This window comes from Triticum urartu, chromosome 2A, assembly GCF_056163025.1.
Source record: "Triticum urartu cultivar PI428250 chromosome 2A, HENAU_Tu73, whole genome shotgun sequence".
Lineage (NCBI taxonomy): Eukaryota > Viridiplantae > Streptophyta > Magnoliopsida > Poales > Poaceae > Triticum > Triticum urartu.
Window position 1 is genome coordinate 619,979,606 of NC_141874.1, and position 17,430 is coordinate 619,997,035.

Consider the following 17,430-nt stretch of genomic DNA (forward strand, 5'->3'; position numbering starts at 1 on the left):
GAAGGAGGAGACGTCGCTACTCCGTACGTGTGTTGAACGCGGAGGTGCCGTCCGTTCGGCGCTAGGATCATCGGTGATTTGGATCACGACGAGTACGACTCCATCAACCCTGTTCTCTTGAACGCTTCTGCGCGCGATCTACAAGGGTATGTAGATCCACTCCTCCCTCGTTGCTAGATGACTCCATAGATTGATCTTGGTGATACATAGAAAATTTTGAATTATTACTACGTTCCCCAACACCACCATGGTAGGCTCATCCATGTTTTGTGATGGGATTGTTCTGAAGTTGGCAAATGTTTTGGTAATAGGCATAGGTGATTCAGATGTAAAATTCCGTGAAAATTGTCCCTCCCTAACTCTCTTATGTATTAAACAGTTGTATAAAGCTAAGCTGATTTTTTTAGTAAGCAATGCAAGCATCCTGCACTAATGTGTGGATGATGTCTGTTAGTACATTATGTTTGAAGTAGATTCTCGATGTAGAGGCAAAAAATGGGTCCGGTGTGTTCGTGTATAGTTTTCCCGACTCCTTGGAGTGTGTTTTGGTGATGAAACTGGAGTATAGTATACTTCGTAATTGTTCACATATATTTTGGGCAAAACATGATGATTAATTGCTTAAGCGAGGAGCAGTAATTTTCAGATCTACCCCCGCGTCGCCCCTCACGGGCGACACGGGGGAAACCTAGCCGCCGGCGCCGGTAGCCCGCCCCCTCCGCTCAAACCCCGCGTTGCCGCTGCCGGAGGGCCCGCCGGCAAAGCCGCGCCGTCCCTGGGATGGCGGCGGTGGGGCACTTCCGCCCTCAACATCGCACCCCGCGGCTGCAACACCCCCCTCCCCACCCCCTGAGATCTGGTTCCGGCCAGCCAGGCTGCGGCGGGGCCGATCCCCTCATCCACCACGACGAGCTGTTGGACCCCCTCATGGCTCCAGATCGAATCTGGAGGACCGCCCTCTCATGGCTCCAGATCGGATCTGGCTGACAATCCTCTGTCCATGGTGTGTGTGTGTCATGGTGTGCCTTTGGCAGAGGGTTGAAGATTCGCCGCGGTTCTCTGTGGACACTACTCCGGTCCCCCGCCCACATTCCTCGATCGGTGGTGGTGGCTCTGGCGTCGTGGTTGATGTCGCAATGTTGCTTGTCCCACTGCGGCGGCTACTTTTGCGGTGCATCTTTAATGGCACTGCTCCGGCCATGACGGTCTCTGGACATGTGGGTTTGCCGCGATGAGGTGGCCTTTTGCGTGTGCGGTGCAGGCCGCCGTCATTGCAATCCTCGGTTGATGGTGGTGACTTAGATCAAATTGGCCAGACGGTGGTGACTGCTGACTGTTCTGCAGTGACTTCCTACGGATCCATGACAGCGAGGTTATCGAAAAGACTTCAGGAGGTGTTATCTCTTGATCCGGTGGATGACTTTCTGTGGTGTGTTACAAACTATGGACAACGACTTGACGCACAGGGATGTTTTGTGGGGTGGCGGTGGTCAAATTGTAGTTGCTAGTATTGCGGAAAAGTGATGGTGACAACACATGTGTGGCTTTGATGGTGGTGTTGTGAGCACCTGGTCTCGAGCTCCGGGGTGAAAGCCTAGGTCAGACCCGAGTGGTCATACCTGGCAATGGCGATGTTTTATATGTCGTTACCTTGTTGGAGGCATTGCTTGGATATGTTCAGACTATCTTTCAGGGTGAAAACCTTGATTCTGACCTTTGTAGTTGGATCCGGCAACGGCGGCGCTTGAGTGTCGCTTCCTTCCTGAAGGCGTTGCTGTTGAAGAACATCGGCCTCCATGTGATGTCAATGGTTGGTGCGGATATGGTATTAATTGTAGTTTGTCCATTGCTGATCTGATCGCTTTGGAGTTTTTTTTTCCTTTTTCCTTTTTATTTTCTCTTCTCCACGCCGATGCATAGCTTTTGGTCTTGTGACCTTGCTAGTTGTTGGCGTTTTTTTTTGCGTGTGTGTGTGTTGGACTGGCTGTGTGCATTTTAATTATGCAGAGGCCGGGTGTGTGCTCATATTGTATCTTCTCGATGCTCCATTTGAGCCAATAAAACTCACCCTTTATCGAAAAATTGCTTAAGCCTCAACAATCAAATAGGTCAAGTGCATTGCTCGAGAAGCTGATTGAAAAGAATAAACATTTTCTGAATGTTAATATTCACCAATGGTATTTTTATTTTATCTTTATATTTTCAAAGGTATGTTTGAGCTGTGCTAGGTTGTTAAAATTTCACTTGATATGACATTTGACTGTAAATGCCCTTGCCAATAAAGTCGCAAAAAAGTTTCAAATTTTAAGGTTGGAGCCCTGGGCGAGGTAAATCTGTAGGGAAGAAGAACAGTACATGCGGAGTTGGGTTGGTGTGCGTCCATTGTGGCAGTGTGACGTGACCCACCGGAGTTAATGATGATACACGGAACACAATATCTTTGAATTGCTTGTGCCTGTGATTGACCAGTCCAATGTTTATGAGGCTCCTTCCAATACTCCACCTTGTACAAGTGCTAAGGATGTCATGTAGACAAAAAATCTGATGTGACAAGGTAATTAAGAAGAGAGAGATGAGTGTGGTGACCCAGGAAGAAACAATGCCAAGCGCGAGAACCTAGACAAAACACTTAAATAAAAGAATCCCACCAATGCATGAAGAACTTTAGTTGTAAAATCATTAAATAAAGGATGCTTAGCACCAGCAAGTTAAGCACCTATGTATTGAGGGCTTTAGTTGCTAAAGTTTTTAATGTATTTAGCACCTCATATAAACACTAATGCATTGGAAGTAGCCTGACTAATTCGTTCTTAATCACAATCCTATGTGTTTCTGTTGGCTACAGAATAAATAGACCTTATTTGCAATCCTAACTGTTCCTGTTGGCTACCAAATAAAATGCTGAACATGCATTACTACTGGCTAAGTTAATTTTTAGCTCGTCTGTCTCTATTCATTGATTAATCGATGATTTAGTACCGATTACTACTACTCTCTCAGTTTATAGGACGTGTGTGTATTCCTAGGTCGTCAATTTGGCCAATCTAATACAAGTCATATATTACAAAAAATATACCAACATAAACTTCGGAGTTTCTACTTTCAAAATGTATAATTTTTGTGTTATATAGTTTATATTAGGGTGATAAAATTGACAACCTAGATATACGCGTAGGACTTGTAAACTGAAACGGAGGTAGTACTACGGTATAAGAAGACGTTACTGGTGCCTAAACATGCATTAACTAGAAATTGGGCTCACCATCAATTCATCATGAAGGCACGATTGCCCCAAACTTAAGTAGAAGCACTTAATCAATCTCACACAAATGTACCTATGAGTAACCAGTGCCTGGTACAACTCGGCTGGAACAAAGCGACTGGTGCAGGACTCGTTGGCGTTGCCATCGATGGCAATGTGCCAGTACGAGCGACTACAGGAATCATACACGCGGGTATAAAAAGAAGAAAACCTCCTATACGCGTGGTCATAATGCCACAGGGTTGATCCCAAGGGAAACGAGGCGCGTGGATTTGCATGTCTTTGTTATAAGGGATTCTTGTACCTCTATGGATAAGATACAATCTCTCAAGTTGCAAATAGATTGCTCTACTCCGTTCCTGCTTTTTGACAAATTGCTTGCGCTGTCAAATATATGCAGCGATTTCTGATCTGGGCTGATTTATGCTAAGATTGTTGTGAGCTCCCCAGCTTTGGCATAAATTGCAGTTATTCCATGTTTGCATCTCAAAGGAAAAGATGTTCCATTTACTTTTCTGTATGTTGTTCATGGTAGGATGAACAGATTGCACCTTGTAGGATCAAGTTTGTTCTTGATGGACCGGTGAGCTCTTTTTCATCGATTTGGTTTAACTAAAGCAGTTTCAACCTTGTCGGTTTCCGGTTAATGCATATTAAACTTTCATGTAACTCTCCGACTACTGCCACACATGTAGTTGTACAATTTAATCTTGAGATACATCATACATGTAACTTTTTGTTTCTATTTGTCTCATTCTACAGGTGCCAGTGCTTGACGAAGAACCTAAAGAGGCAAAATGACAAAAGCTGTTCTGTGTCAGGTCTTAATTTTCCGATACAATTAAACTGATAGTGTTTGATACTTCATAATGTACAATATCAAAGCTGATAGTACTTCGATTCTTGTGTAATGCTTTGTGCCGAACTGCTATTTATTTGCTTTGTCATTTTTTTACAGTGAAGGTCTGGTTATTTAGTTGAGTAGTACATTATGAAGTCAACCCCCTCTCCCCTTGCCAAACAACAATTTCATATACAGGGATTGAGGATGAAAGAAAAACTAATCATGCATGTTTCCCCCCCTGGAATATGGCATCTGTACCATCACATTTTTAACGTATTAGACTGCATCAAGAGGAAGTGAACACATCAACTTATTCCTATGCATCAAGCATTTGGTTTCAAATAAAAAGGTGGCCACAAATACGTTGTTCGAACTTACTACATATTTCCTCAATTAGGCAATAGTACACACGCTTCAACTTAAGGGAAATCTGGAGTACAGACTTGGTAACTACAGAATTATGAGGTTCAGGAACTCCTTCCAACTAAAAGATGATAGAACAGGTGATTTTCGAAGAAAAACATTTTTTGAATTAGGACCTGAAGTGAATCATAGCAAGCGAACCTAACTCCTCGGTTGTCTGCTTCCTCTTCTCGGCAGTTCGTGGATATCTTGATGTACAAAACTTGTCCTTGATCTCAGAATCCAAGTCACTACAGCTCACACACACCTTCCTGTCATGCAGAGATATCTCTGCCATATTAACCGCATGTTCCATGACAGACCTAATGTATCGCAGAAGGTTGTCGTCGGGTTGGAAGCCATAGATGGTGAGCTTAACCAGATTCTTGTGCTTGAAATCAGGGGCATATGGCTTCCACTTCATGTCGATCTTTTCACAGAAACCATATTTCTTCCGAAACTCATTGTCTGTCGCCATTATGCACCAATGATCCCATAATGTGATGCACAGCTCTTTTAAGGAGGGTGCAGCTTCAAGAATAAACATTGTCCAAGCTAAATCACAGCCTTCAGGAAGATGGTCCAGATTCACATGCTGTAGTTTGCTGAGCACAGGCGTGAGCAGTTTTGGGCATTCTGGCAGGACCCAAATCTGGGACAGAAAAACAATTTATAAACTCAGTGCAGGTTTCATATAGATCACATTCTCAACTAGCGGAGAAGACCAACTTAAGTTACCATTGTTATTTACATATATAACCATCATATATAGAGCAAGAATGGACAGATATGATTCAAATGACTAATGAGTACCTTTTCACTTCTAAAATCCAGATGAAGATCGCTTATGGAAGAAACATTAGCAAGGAGCTGACTTAACTCAAGGGTCTTTTGCGAACGGACAGCAGTTTTAGTGAGGATGAGCTTCGAAAGCTGTGGTGCAAAACCAAAATATAGGGGATCTTCATAAGAGCACCAATTATTATATCTCACACGTTGGAGTTTTGGTAGACATATCAGCTCAACTCTCTCAAATTTCCCCTGGTCGATCTCGAGCTCAGCAAGTTGAGCATGTTCTACTTGCAGCACAGAATGGATCCCTGAGTCGCAATGGCTTAAACGCAAAGACTCCAAGAGCTTGCAAGTGCTGAGGATGTTGGGGATGTCGAATTCACCAAACCTCATATTGCGCAGCCACAGGCGCGTAAGGCCAGCAAATGCATCCGGACAAGCACCGACAAAATCATTGAACTGCTTCCCAAAGTGGAGGAAATCAGCAGGAGAGCAGATCTTATAAGCCTTGTCCGTTGTGACCTCAAACTCGGCTGCGCCAACCTTCTGGGTTGCCATCGCACGCGCGACAGATTTGCCAATGGTGAGAGACTCATGCTGTGTCAAGACGAATTTGATTTTGAGTTTGCTGATGGTGATCTCCGGGCTCCTTGTGCTCAATATGTTATCCGTTACATGAGCCACAGCGCGGTTGGTTCGGAGTACTTCACTTGGTCTGAAAACACGAGCTGAATCATGGTGACCTGGAATGGAACCAGCGCTTAGGAAGAGTTGCGAGAGCAAGGTGGGGAGCTTCAGCATTTGCTTGGAGAGGAAGCAGGCCCTTAATGCATCGAGTGTGTCCACCCTCTCCAGAATGTTGAGCAAAAGGTCATTTGGGAGCTTGCTAAGTCTGTCCCCGTCTCCATCGTCAGCAGCGTCTTCAATGCGAGTCGCTTTCTGAATTGCATTTAGTTGGAACAACAAATAATCAGCCTTTTGGGGATGAACCTTGTGTGAAGAACAAACATAAGGTACAAAAGAAGAAAAACTTACATTGTGGCTGATCGGACCAACAACTGGCCTTAATGATGTCGGGAGATATGCGCTAATCGGATCGACCTTATTGGATCTGTGACAATGGCGGACGCCTGAGCTGGCCTTATTCGAATACTCCGCTCCTGCTATGTTCATTTGGGCCGGCGCAACAAAGCAGACTAATCGCCGGCGAAAAACAAATCAGGGACACCAACTTATTCGATAGATGAGCAACCCCTCCTACTCCTCCCACTCCTTTGTTTATTTGGGCCGGCTCTCCTCCAAAAGGGAGGAGATTGTTAGAGGAGAGGGAGGAGTATCTGGTTACAACTTCTCAACACACAAACTCCGAATAATAATTACTCCTTTTGGACTGCGCTTGCCGCACAAACAGCAATCAAACTCCTCCTCTCTTACCCGATTGCACAACGAAATCGACGACTCTTCTCCCGCCTCTGTCTCCAGCGAGATTATTTCGCCCAAAACGCAGCCAGGCATAATAGCCCAGGCAGCGCAGGTGGTGGCAACGAACGATCGCGGTGGTGGTCGGCGGCGGACGGCAGGGGTTCGGACCGGCGGCGGGGCAGGGGATTGCGGGGTTGTGTTGCTGCAGGGGGTGGCGGAACCTGCGGCCGGGGAGGATGGATCCGATCGCCTAGGGTTCCCCTTATGCTGCACATTCTACCAGTTTGGGCCACTTACCCTCTTTTTCTTTTCTTTTGAGGGGGTTTGGCCCAGTTGCCTGAACCTTATTAGATCTGTGACAATGGCGTTCGGGACATTCTTCTTCGGCCCAGCCACAGAAGAATACATTTTTTTTGGAGGGAACATAAGAATAACATCTGGATCTGGAAAAGAACTACGGGAGGTCTTTTTTTTTAATTTACTACAGGAGCTCTTTTTTTAGCGCTGATATCGGTCACCCGTGTGGAGGCTGAGCGAAGGAAATAAGTTCGGTGCAAGCGATCCCTCCTTCCGAACGAAAACGTTCGGTACGAGCGATCCCTCCGTCCGCACGGATGGGGAACCTCCTAGCCCGAACCAGCTAAGCTTTTTTCGGCTGGGCTACCTGGCCCAACCAATAGCGCCACTAATTATCATTTAAAAACCCTATTTTCTGACAAAAAGAACAAAGAAACCATACGATCTAGAAAATCACCATGCTGAATCAACCTATGGTTGAGTTGGTTAGGTGGACACTGGTATCCCTAACCCATCAGGGTTTAAATTCTGGTGCTCGCATTATTTTAGGATTTATTTTAGGATTTCCGGCGATGCGCTTTCAGTGGGAGGAGACGTTCCCGTCGACGACGAGGCGCCTACGGTGACTTCGTAAATCTCAAGATGATATGCCGGCTCAGTCTCTCGGAGGTGCTCATAGAGGTAGAGTGTGCGTGTGTGCGTTCATAGAGGTGAGTGTATGCGCGTGTATATGAGCGCTTGTGTCTGTACTGATGCTCAAAAAAAATCACCATGCTGTACTCCAAAAACATGAATGAAAACTTTGTAGGTCAAAGGCAAGTCTATAGAAAACTACTTATATCAAGAAAATATGTACACAAAAAAATGGCAAATAAATTGCTCATATTGCAAATGACGATTGTACTGTAAAAACTAAATTTTTCCATGAAGAAAATAAATTTCCATGGTTATGAAAATAAATTTGCCATGGGTGCATGAAAAACTAAAGTAGCCATGGGTACGAAAATCAAAATTGACATGTCTTCAAAAATAAATTTGCCATGTTAGTAGGAAAAACAAAATTTGTCATTGTCAATTAAGAAACTAAATTGTCACGGGACTCACAATAAGTTGCCATGGGTATAAAATTAAATTACCATGTCTTTGAAAACAAATATGTCATGGTCGAGCGGTTGAGTTTGCCATGGCCTAAGAAATTAAGCAAACTCTGATTCATGGCAATATAGAAAAATGTGTGACATGGCAATTTTTATTTTTTATCTTTAGCCGATGGCAAATTCAGAAAAATTTGTGCCATGGCAACTAAAAAAAAACTTGTTATGAACATAGTTCATTGATATGGTAAAACAATCTCTAAATCATGGCAAAATGATCTAAAAACAATCTCTAAATCTTACGATCTCTAAATATGTAGGTGTTTTGGAAACAAAAAGAAAAATTGCCATGTGCTCATATATGAATTTGTTGTGTGCTCATACATGAATTTGCCGTGCTACGAAACAAAAGCATAAAGAAAGAAAAAATGTTATGAATGTGCCATGTGATCATAAGCGAATTTGTCATGTGAAAAAAAAATGAATTTGCCATGTTATGAAGCCCATAGAAATATTTACCATTATCCATTGCAAACATGTATAAAAATCCTATGAAAAAATCGAGGCAATAATTGCCATGTGTGAAAAACCTAAAAGGAGCGCACAATTTACCATGGATAAAGTCATCGTTGGCTTGATTTTGTGTCACTACAAAAAAATAATTGATTAATAATTCTGCTTGAAACATTTTGATAAAAGTGATGGCAACTATATGTGTGCTAAAAATTGCCATGATCCATAAAACAAATTTGCCATGTGCTCATATATGAATTTGCCATGTGCTCATTTATGAATTTGTCATGCTACAAAACAAAAAGCCTAAAGAAGGAAAAATGTTATGAGTGTGCCAAGTGAACATAAGAGAATTTGCCATGTCAACAAAAATGAATTTTCCATGTTATGAAGCCCATAGGAATAATTACCATTATCCATGGCAAACATGTATAAAAATCCTATGCAAAATCAAAGCAATAACTACCATATGTGAAAAAATCTACAGTAGTGCATAATTTGCCATGGCAAAAAATCGTCGTTGGCAATGCATATTAAAAAATGTTGTGGTTTTGTTTACCAAATTTGCCATGCTTTATGAAGAAAATTTGCAATGAAATGTGAAACAATACAAAAAATGATAAAGCATTGCCCTGGAAAATGTACATTCAATTTTGTCATGGTGTTTTTACCAAAAACGCAATCTTGTGTGTAATAAAATTGCCGTGTATGTGAAAATAACACAAACAAATTATCAAGAAAATTGCCATGACAAAATTCATATTCAAAATTTGCCGTGTTTTTTTATCAATTTAACCATGAAAGAAATTTGCCAAGAATGTGAAGTAATAAAAAATTGATCAAATGTTGCCATGGCAAATGCATGTTCCATTTTGCCCTGGTAGTTTCACCAAAATTGCCATCTTTTGCGTAATAAAATTCCCATGTATGTGAAATAACACAAACAAAATGATCAAACAAATTGCCATGGCAAACGCATAGTCAAAATGCCATGGCACATGGAGTAATAATGGCATGGTACATGAAAAAAGGATGCCATGTTCTATGGATTAAATTTGCCACAATAGTAACATTGAAATTGCCATGTTCAATTTGTCATGGTGTTTTTACCAAAAATGCCATCTTGTGCGTAATAAAATTGTCGTGTATGTGAAAATAACACAAAACAAATGATCAAGTAAATTGTCGTTGTATTTATTTGGTAGCATTGAAAAAATGATGAGAGGAAAAATGTAAATGCATTAAGTACCTTATCATATGGCATATCACAACACATGGCAAAATTTCATCGCTCAACATTAGGATATTTGCCATGTAGTTATTGAGTAGCATGGAAAAATGTTGAGTAGGAAAATGTAAATACACATGGGGGAGTTGCCATCTGCTATGAAACCAACAGGGAAAAATTAGGCTTATTGGACATGGGGGAGTTGCCATGTATATATATTTAGTACCATTAAGAATGATGGGTTGTGGTTGGCATGAAGATGGCAAACATGTCAAAAAAATCAGTTTCAGCTGGGGCAATTGATGGGTTATGGAGTTGATGAACTTGCCAAGCATTTGGTACAGTAGCGTCCCAATTCCTTGTTACCTGTTAACATACATGACAAACATGAAACATGGCAAATTTCAGGCTTTTACAGAGAGGGATCTGCCATGTATTTATTCAGAAATATGGAAAAAGAATGATGTGTTGTGGTTTGGGAAACATGGCAAACAAGGCAAGTTCTTACAGTTCCACACATAGGGCTGGTTGCCATCTATTTATTAAGTAGCATGGCAAAATGATGAGAGGACAAATGTAAATGCATTAACTGCCGTATCATATGACATATCAGAACATATGGCAATTTTTAGCGCCGGACAGTAGGATAGTTGCCATGTATTTATTCAGTAGCATGGCAAATTGATAAGAAGTGGAATTATAAATACATTAACATCAGTATGAAATGGCAGATCACACAAAACACATATTTCAGCTACAATTTTTTCGTGAATGTGTATACATATGAAAGATAATGCGTAGAATTAGCCATTTTCACAATAAAATTTACCATGGAAGCAACCATTTCCACACCGGGGCGGGAAACTAAAAACATTCAGTAGGAAAATGGCGAACAAACAGGAAATCAAAAAGGCAGGGTGGGAGTAATTTGCAGAAAATCGCCACTTTGAAGGCTAGGTTTGTAGAAAACACTACGTTATATTCCTTTGCAGAAACCACCACGTCTTGAGTAATTGTTTTACAAAAACCACTGATCGGTGGATCTGCCTCCGTTAAGTGAGATTATGACAGATAGGGCCCGCCAGTCAGGCCGATGTGGCACAAAATTTTCACACTATTACATTGAATCGTTTTGCTCCACATGGCCCCGTTTGTCAGTGCAACACTCCCCTCTTTAGCATTTCATCGAGCAGCTGGCGTGCAGCACACAGGTCGACGGTGCCAAGTCGGGGCTTCTCTGCCTCGGCCGGGGCAGGGCGGGCGGTCGCATCTACCTCACCCAGGGGCGGGATGAGGCCATGATGGCTCGAGCAACAGCAGTAGCACACAAGGCGAGCAGCGGCAGTGAGCAGCATGGGCGGTGAGCAACAGGCAGTGGGCGCAGCGAGTAGTGAGGCGTGGCACTAGCGGGCGCGGCGCGGGGTGAACGCAACGACCAGTGAGGCATGTCAGCGCCGGACGCGACGAGCAGCAGCAAGGCGCAGCCCGCGGCGGACACACCGAGCAGTAGTGAGGTGCAGCCCGCGGCAGATGCAACGGGCAACAGTGGCGTGACGCACGGTGGACGTGGTGAGCAGACACGACGAGCAGCAACGAATCTGGACGAATTGGTGCAACGACAGGAGGTTGATGAGCACCAGATTGTTTTTCCTTTTTTTTTCTTTCGATGATAGGTGGATCCCACAGGGCCACACATGATGATAACGTTAGCCAACGTAGCTGTTACTTAGGCGGTGCCACGTCAGCCTAAGCAGCGGGCTCAATCTGTCATAAACATGCTCAATCGAGCCAAATCTGTCGATTAGTGTTTTTTGCAAAAAGATTGCGCAAGACAAGGTGTTTTTTGTCGAAAAAATGTAACGTAGTGTTTTCTGCAAACCTAGCCTTCAAAGTGGTGGTTTCCTACAATTCACTCCAGGGGGAGGACCTGTGTTTGCGAAGTGACAAGCATACAAGCAGGTAGCAGCTAGGTAGATAGCCGGAGTCGGTCATGCTGACAATGCCGCAGCGGTGACACCCACGAGAAGAGGATGGCTTCGGGAGGAGGCTTCATGCACGATGTAGACGAAATTCGCCGGAGAATGGACTTGCTCGAGCCGCCATCGTGCTTGTACTTCTCCCCGCGCTCGAGGCCGCCCCGTCTTCCTACGCTCGAGGCAGCCGCCATGACCCGCGTCCGAGGCCGGCGCCATTACCTGCGCTCAAGGCCGCCGGAGGTCGTCAGGCGGGCGTCCCCGCTAGGTCGCGCGAGCCACCCCGTCGTCTGTTTGGACGACGACGCAGAGTAGATCGTCAAGCCTCCACGCCCGAGCTCCCTGCGGGAGAGAAGCTCCCGAGCGACGCCCACATCCTCAAAGCCCCCTCTCCCCACTCAATTTTTGCTCGTACCCTCCTGCACGTCACGATCCACGATGGCGAGGTGCCCATGGATGTGACACCCTGGATTTTGGCCCTTTTTTTTCTTTTGTTTTTCTTTGGATTTTTTTATTTGAATTGCTTTTCTGTGGCTTTGTGGTCCTGAAACCTGGGAAGATAATCTCTTCTCAGGCTCCAAAGTGGCTTTTCATCCTCAAAACCATCCCAAGATCGTGTCATTTCCCATCTTGGATCAATCCCAATATTCTTTTACTTGGGAATATTCCTTTTTCTATTAAAGGAATAGCCCTGTTTGCCCTAGGTTGTGAAGCAACCTATGTTTGTGTCTTTCCTAAAATTCTCAAATAATTCTCATAAATTGTTTGGATCATATATGCCCCAAATATGTCCAAACATTCCTTTCCTAGCCCAAAAAATAATTCATCAATATTCATTCTTTCATTCTGTCCAGTGTGGCTTTTTGTGAAGGAAGTGTCACATATCTTTTCTTGATTGCTCCCAAACTTTTTGGGCATTCTCTATTATCAAAATAATTGCCACATGACAAAATTAAACTTAATTTTCCTAGTGAATCTTCCTCGGCAAATTTCTAAAGTTTATGTCAGATGGAAGCCTCGTTGAAGGAAGTACCAGCTAGGAGTATCCAAATGAGTTGAAATTTGGCAAGCTCCTTCATGTTCCCTAATCATGAATCTTCACCAATGTTCAGCTCCATTAAACTATCTATGTGATCACACCTTCAAATCTTGGTTTCTGGATCAGATTTTCAGAGTGTGAAGCAACTATATTTTATATTGCTTCATTATTGCTGAAAATTTAATAGGACATGCTCCTACCCATATAAAATCTCTCCACCAACTTTGGGATCATTTCATTCATCCATTATTTCTCTAGAATTTTTCTAAAATTCTGTCCAGAGAGGACCACTGTGAAGGAAGTACCATTTTGGTGTATCCAAATGGTATAAAATTTTTACAGTATATTTATATGACCAAATTAATCATCTACACCAAATGCCAGCTTAATCCAATCATCTATATGAGTGCTACTTCATGATCTTGATTCTGGACCAGATTATGCAGTTGTAAAGCAACTATATTAAGTCTTGGTCCAAATCCCTCCAAACTTCACAGGTTTCTTGTCCTTCCTACCCTAAACCTCTGAGACATCTTGTTCTATCACTTATCCATCCCTGTTGATCACTGTTTCATGCAACAGTTGGATACAACAAACTTCAGAGGACCATTCCCATCTAACCACAATGTGTTTCTTCGAGCAATCACCTCAGGTGTAACCTAGCTTGGAGAGACTACACGATGGACATGATTTGGCCAACCAGAGTGCACCACGTGCGCCAGTTCACACGGCGATTGCGTGGCTGACATGCACACCGGCACACTCCGGCAAGTGGACCCCCTGTCCTCCCACATACCTCATCCTCTTGAGCCTTCTTCGTGTCCTGGAGCTCCCTCGTGATCCCTACTTCGTCCTATGCCGCTGCCCCATCCTGTCTCGCCGCCATTGAATCGCATCGAGCTCGCCTGTGTGTAACATCCCAAATTTTCAATTTGGAATGTTATACACTAGATCATCATTGCATATCATATTTATTGCATTTTGGTTGATCCTAGAAATTTCACGCAACTCAAGGACCCTCGGAGAGAGTTGGGGATTTCGTTATTTTCATATTTGAGTTGTCTCAAATTTTGAAAATAGGATCATTTGATTTTATTTATTTTATCTTCAATTATTTCTATTATAAAAATTATGAGAGAGGGAATAAAATGACTTTACAAAAATAAAGAAATATTGGGGATTTAATAAAAAATCAAATAAGATTTTATTTGGTTTTATTTGCTATTTTATTTGAATTTAGGAAAAATGCGCATTTTTCAAAATTGCATTTAGGCCCCAAATAAATGTTCATCCTGTGCGGCTTGATTTTAGAAGCCGGGAAAAATTTATTTTGGGATATTTGGAGTCCGTTTTGTATTCCTTTAGTTTTTTCCGAGCGTAATTATTAAAAAAAAAGAGTCCGAACCGACCTTGGGCCGTAAACGGCCAGGACTCCGCTTGGCCGGGCCTTTTTATAGCGCCCCGAGGCCCGAGGTCAGTCCCAAGCCGCCTCGCCCCCGAAACCCTAGGCCGCGCCGCCGCCCCGCCGCCGCCGGACTGCCATCGCCGTTCGCCGAAGTCGCCGGAGGTAGACCTCGCGCCGCCGGTTTTTTTAGAAAACCGATCAGTTTTCCGTCGGTTTTGTTGGTTTTTTTAGTTTTGGTTTTTTTAAATAGATCGGTTTTTATGGTTTATTTAATTAGCGAGCGTTCGTCCATTCGTTCATTTTAATGAACGTTCGTCGTTTTTCTTTTTCTTGGATTAAATCCGCGGTTTTTCTTATTGCGGTTTCTGATCCGATTTTCGTTTTAGTCTAACTTTTCGCTTGTTTATCGGAATCAGGCGATTCAAGCGCCTGGAGTTTCATCTCAAAACCCTCTTTCCGTTTAACCAACTCAAACAAGTTTTTGCCACTGTAGAAATTGCGTTAGATCCAGAATAGTAAACGAAGCCTGTTTCTTTTGCCGTTTGTCTTTCGTTGCTTCGTTCGATTTGATTTTTTTTCAACCGGAGTTCTTAAGTTGAACTTTCTGGTTAGATCTCTTATTTGATTTTTACCTGTGCATTAGTTGAGTACTTATTGTATGCTTGTTTGTTTGCGATAGAATACCCAGAGTGCGCCGCTTGCTACTTCGAATCGCTAGGTTTTCCGGATCATCAGCAAGGCAAGTAACACTTTGATCATGCTTTTCCCTCTACCCAGTTTTATTGCATTAGATCAATCCTCACCCATTGCATGATTAGGATCTAATTAAATTGTGGGTTTGGGAAGTAGTTGAGGTAGTACCTATTACCTGTTATTATCAAACCTTTGTGAGTTACTTCTATGTTTGCTTATTATGCCATGCTATGCTAGTAGACGTGGATTGGGTGAGTGTATCCATGACAGATGTGAGATTGTTAATTAATGGTTTATTTAAGGTGGCAACTTAAACACACATTTGGGTGGATTGAGGCACCTGGGTATTCCAGCGATTGCTTGTTTTTCTTTTGGACCGCCACCCAGGCTCAAAGGGATCATGAGATTATTCATGCTAGAAACTTCCGTGTGCAGCCACAAGCTATTATAGGCTATAGCATAGTTGATTAAGTTGTGTGAACTCTTACAGTGGTAGACTAGCAGATGTAGGGGAAAGTAGGTGTAACGGTCTACCCGATCGTAAGGTGCTAGCGCTTCTGAAAGACTATGTCTCGGTCATCCGTCTTCTCAAACACCATGTAGTGCGAGAAACCAAACGGAGGAGATCGAGTCTTGTGGGAAAAAGTGCGCAAACCTCTGCAGAGTGTATAAACTAATCATGATTAGCCGTGTCCCCGGTTATGGACATCTTGAGTATCTAGTGCCTAGATTATCATGTGAATCTCAACATGTTACTCTAAAATTAATTTTGTTGGGTTTTGTTTAATGATGATGCTTAATTGGGATTGAGAATGTTGTCAACCATTCTCAATGTTTAACAACTACCATAATAGTTAAATAAAATTTATTCCTTTGTAGTAGGGAAAAATTGGTTTTACGCAAAACTGTAACCATAGAGCTTTCCACCAGCCAAATATGCATATAGAATAGCCTATTTCATTCCATTACTCTCTATGTGTTATTTTGCCAGCATATTCCATGTGCTGACCCATTTCGGGCTGCAACGTTAATTGAGGGAGTCCTGGATTAGGGGGTGTCCGGATAGCCGGACTATACCTTCGGCCGGACTCCTGGACTATGAAGATACAAGATTGAAGACTTCGTCCCGTGTTCGGAAGGGACTTTCCTTGGCGTGGAAGGCAAGCTTGGCGATACGGATATGTAGATCTCCTACCATTGTAACCGACTCTGTGTAACCCTAGCCCTCTCCGGTGTCTATATAAACCGGAGGGTTTTAGTCCGTAGGACGAACAAACAATCATACCATAGGCTAGCTTCTAGGGTTTAGCCTCCTTGATCTCGTGGTAGATCTACTCTTGTACTACCCATATCATCAATATTAATCAAGCAGGAGTAGGGTTTTACCTCCATTGAGAGGGCCCGAACCTGGGTAAAAACATCGTGTCCCTTGTCTCCTGTTACCATCCGCCTAGATGCACAGTTCGGTACCGCCTACCCGAGATCCGCCGGTTTTGACACTGACATTGGTGCTTTCATTGAGAGTTCCTCTGTGTCGTCACTTTTAGGCCCGATGGCTTCTCCGATCATCAACAGCGATGCGATCCAGGGTGAGACCTTTCTCCCCGGACAGATCTTCGTGTTCGGCGGCTTTGCACTGCGGGCCAATTCGCTTGGCCATCTAGAGCAGATCGAAAGCTACGCCCCTGGCCATCAGGTCAGATTTGGAAGTTTGAGCTACACGGCCGACCTCCGCGGAGACTTGATCTTCAACGGATTCGAGCCGCAGCCGAGCGTGCCACATTGTCACGATGGGCATGATCTAGCTCTGCCGCCGAACAGTGCCCTGGAGGCCGCACCCGCATCAGCTCCGACCCTTAATTCGGAGCCAACTGCGCCAATTGAGGATGGGTGGTTGGACACCACCTCGGGGGCTGCAATCTCTATGGCGATCGAGCTGAACACCAGCCCTATTCTCTGCGAAGCCCGTGACTCCAAGGAGCCGGACTCCTCTCCAGACTCTGAGCCCTCCGCGCCCCTACCGATCGAACCCGATTGGGCGCTGATCATGGAGTTCACCGCCGCGGACATCTTTCAGCACTCGCCCTTCGGCGATATTCTGAATTCACTAAAGTCTCTCTCTTTATCAGGAGAGCCCTGGCCGGACTATGGTCAGCAAGGTTGGGATGCGGATGATAAAAAAATTCAAAGCCCACCCACCACCCACTTCGTAGCCACTGTCGATGATTTAACCGACATGCTCGACTTCGACTCCGAAGACATCGACGGTATGGACGCCGATGCAGGAGATGATCAAGAACCAGCGCCTATAGGGCACTGGAAAGCCACTTCGTCGTATGATATATACATGGTGGACACCCCAAAAGAAGGCAATGGCGATGGAACAGAGGAGGATGACCCCTCCAAGAAGCAGCCTAAGCGTCGGCGTCAGCGGCGCCGCTCTAAATCCCGCCAAAGCAAAAACGG

The 17,430-nt window shown here is 43.8% G+C and overlaps 1 protein-coding gene across 1 annotated transcript; it reads right to left on the reverse strand.

The window, feature by feature from the left end:
• Nucleotides 1-4,400: 4,400 nt before the first annotated feature.
• Nucleotides 4,401-7,005, reverse strand: LOC125537539 (uncharacterized). The gene is made up of 3 exons (XM_087544595.1): nucleotides 6,336-7,005; nucleotides 5,322-6,239; nucleotides 4,401-5,160 (listed from the first exon to the last, which is right to left on the reverse strand). The coding sequence occupies exons 1-3, from the start codon at nucleotides 6,471-6,473 to the stop codon at nucleotides 4,639-4,641; spliced, it is 1,578 nt and encodes a 525-aa protein (XP_087400721.1). The 5' UTR covers nucleotides 6,474-7,005; the 3' UTR covers nucleotides 4,401-4,638.
• Nucleotides 7,006-17,430: the final 10,425 nt, after the last annotated feature.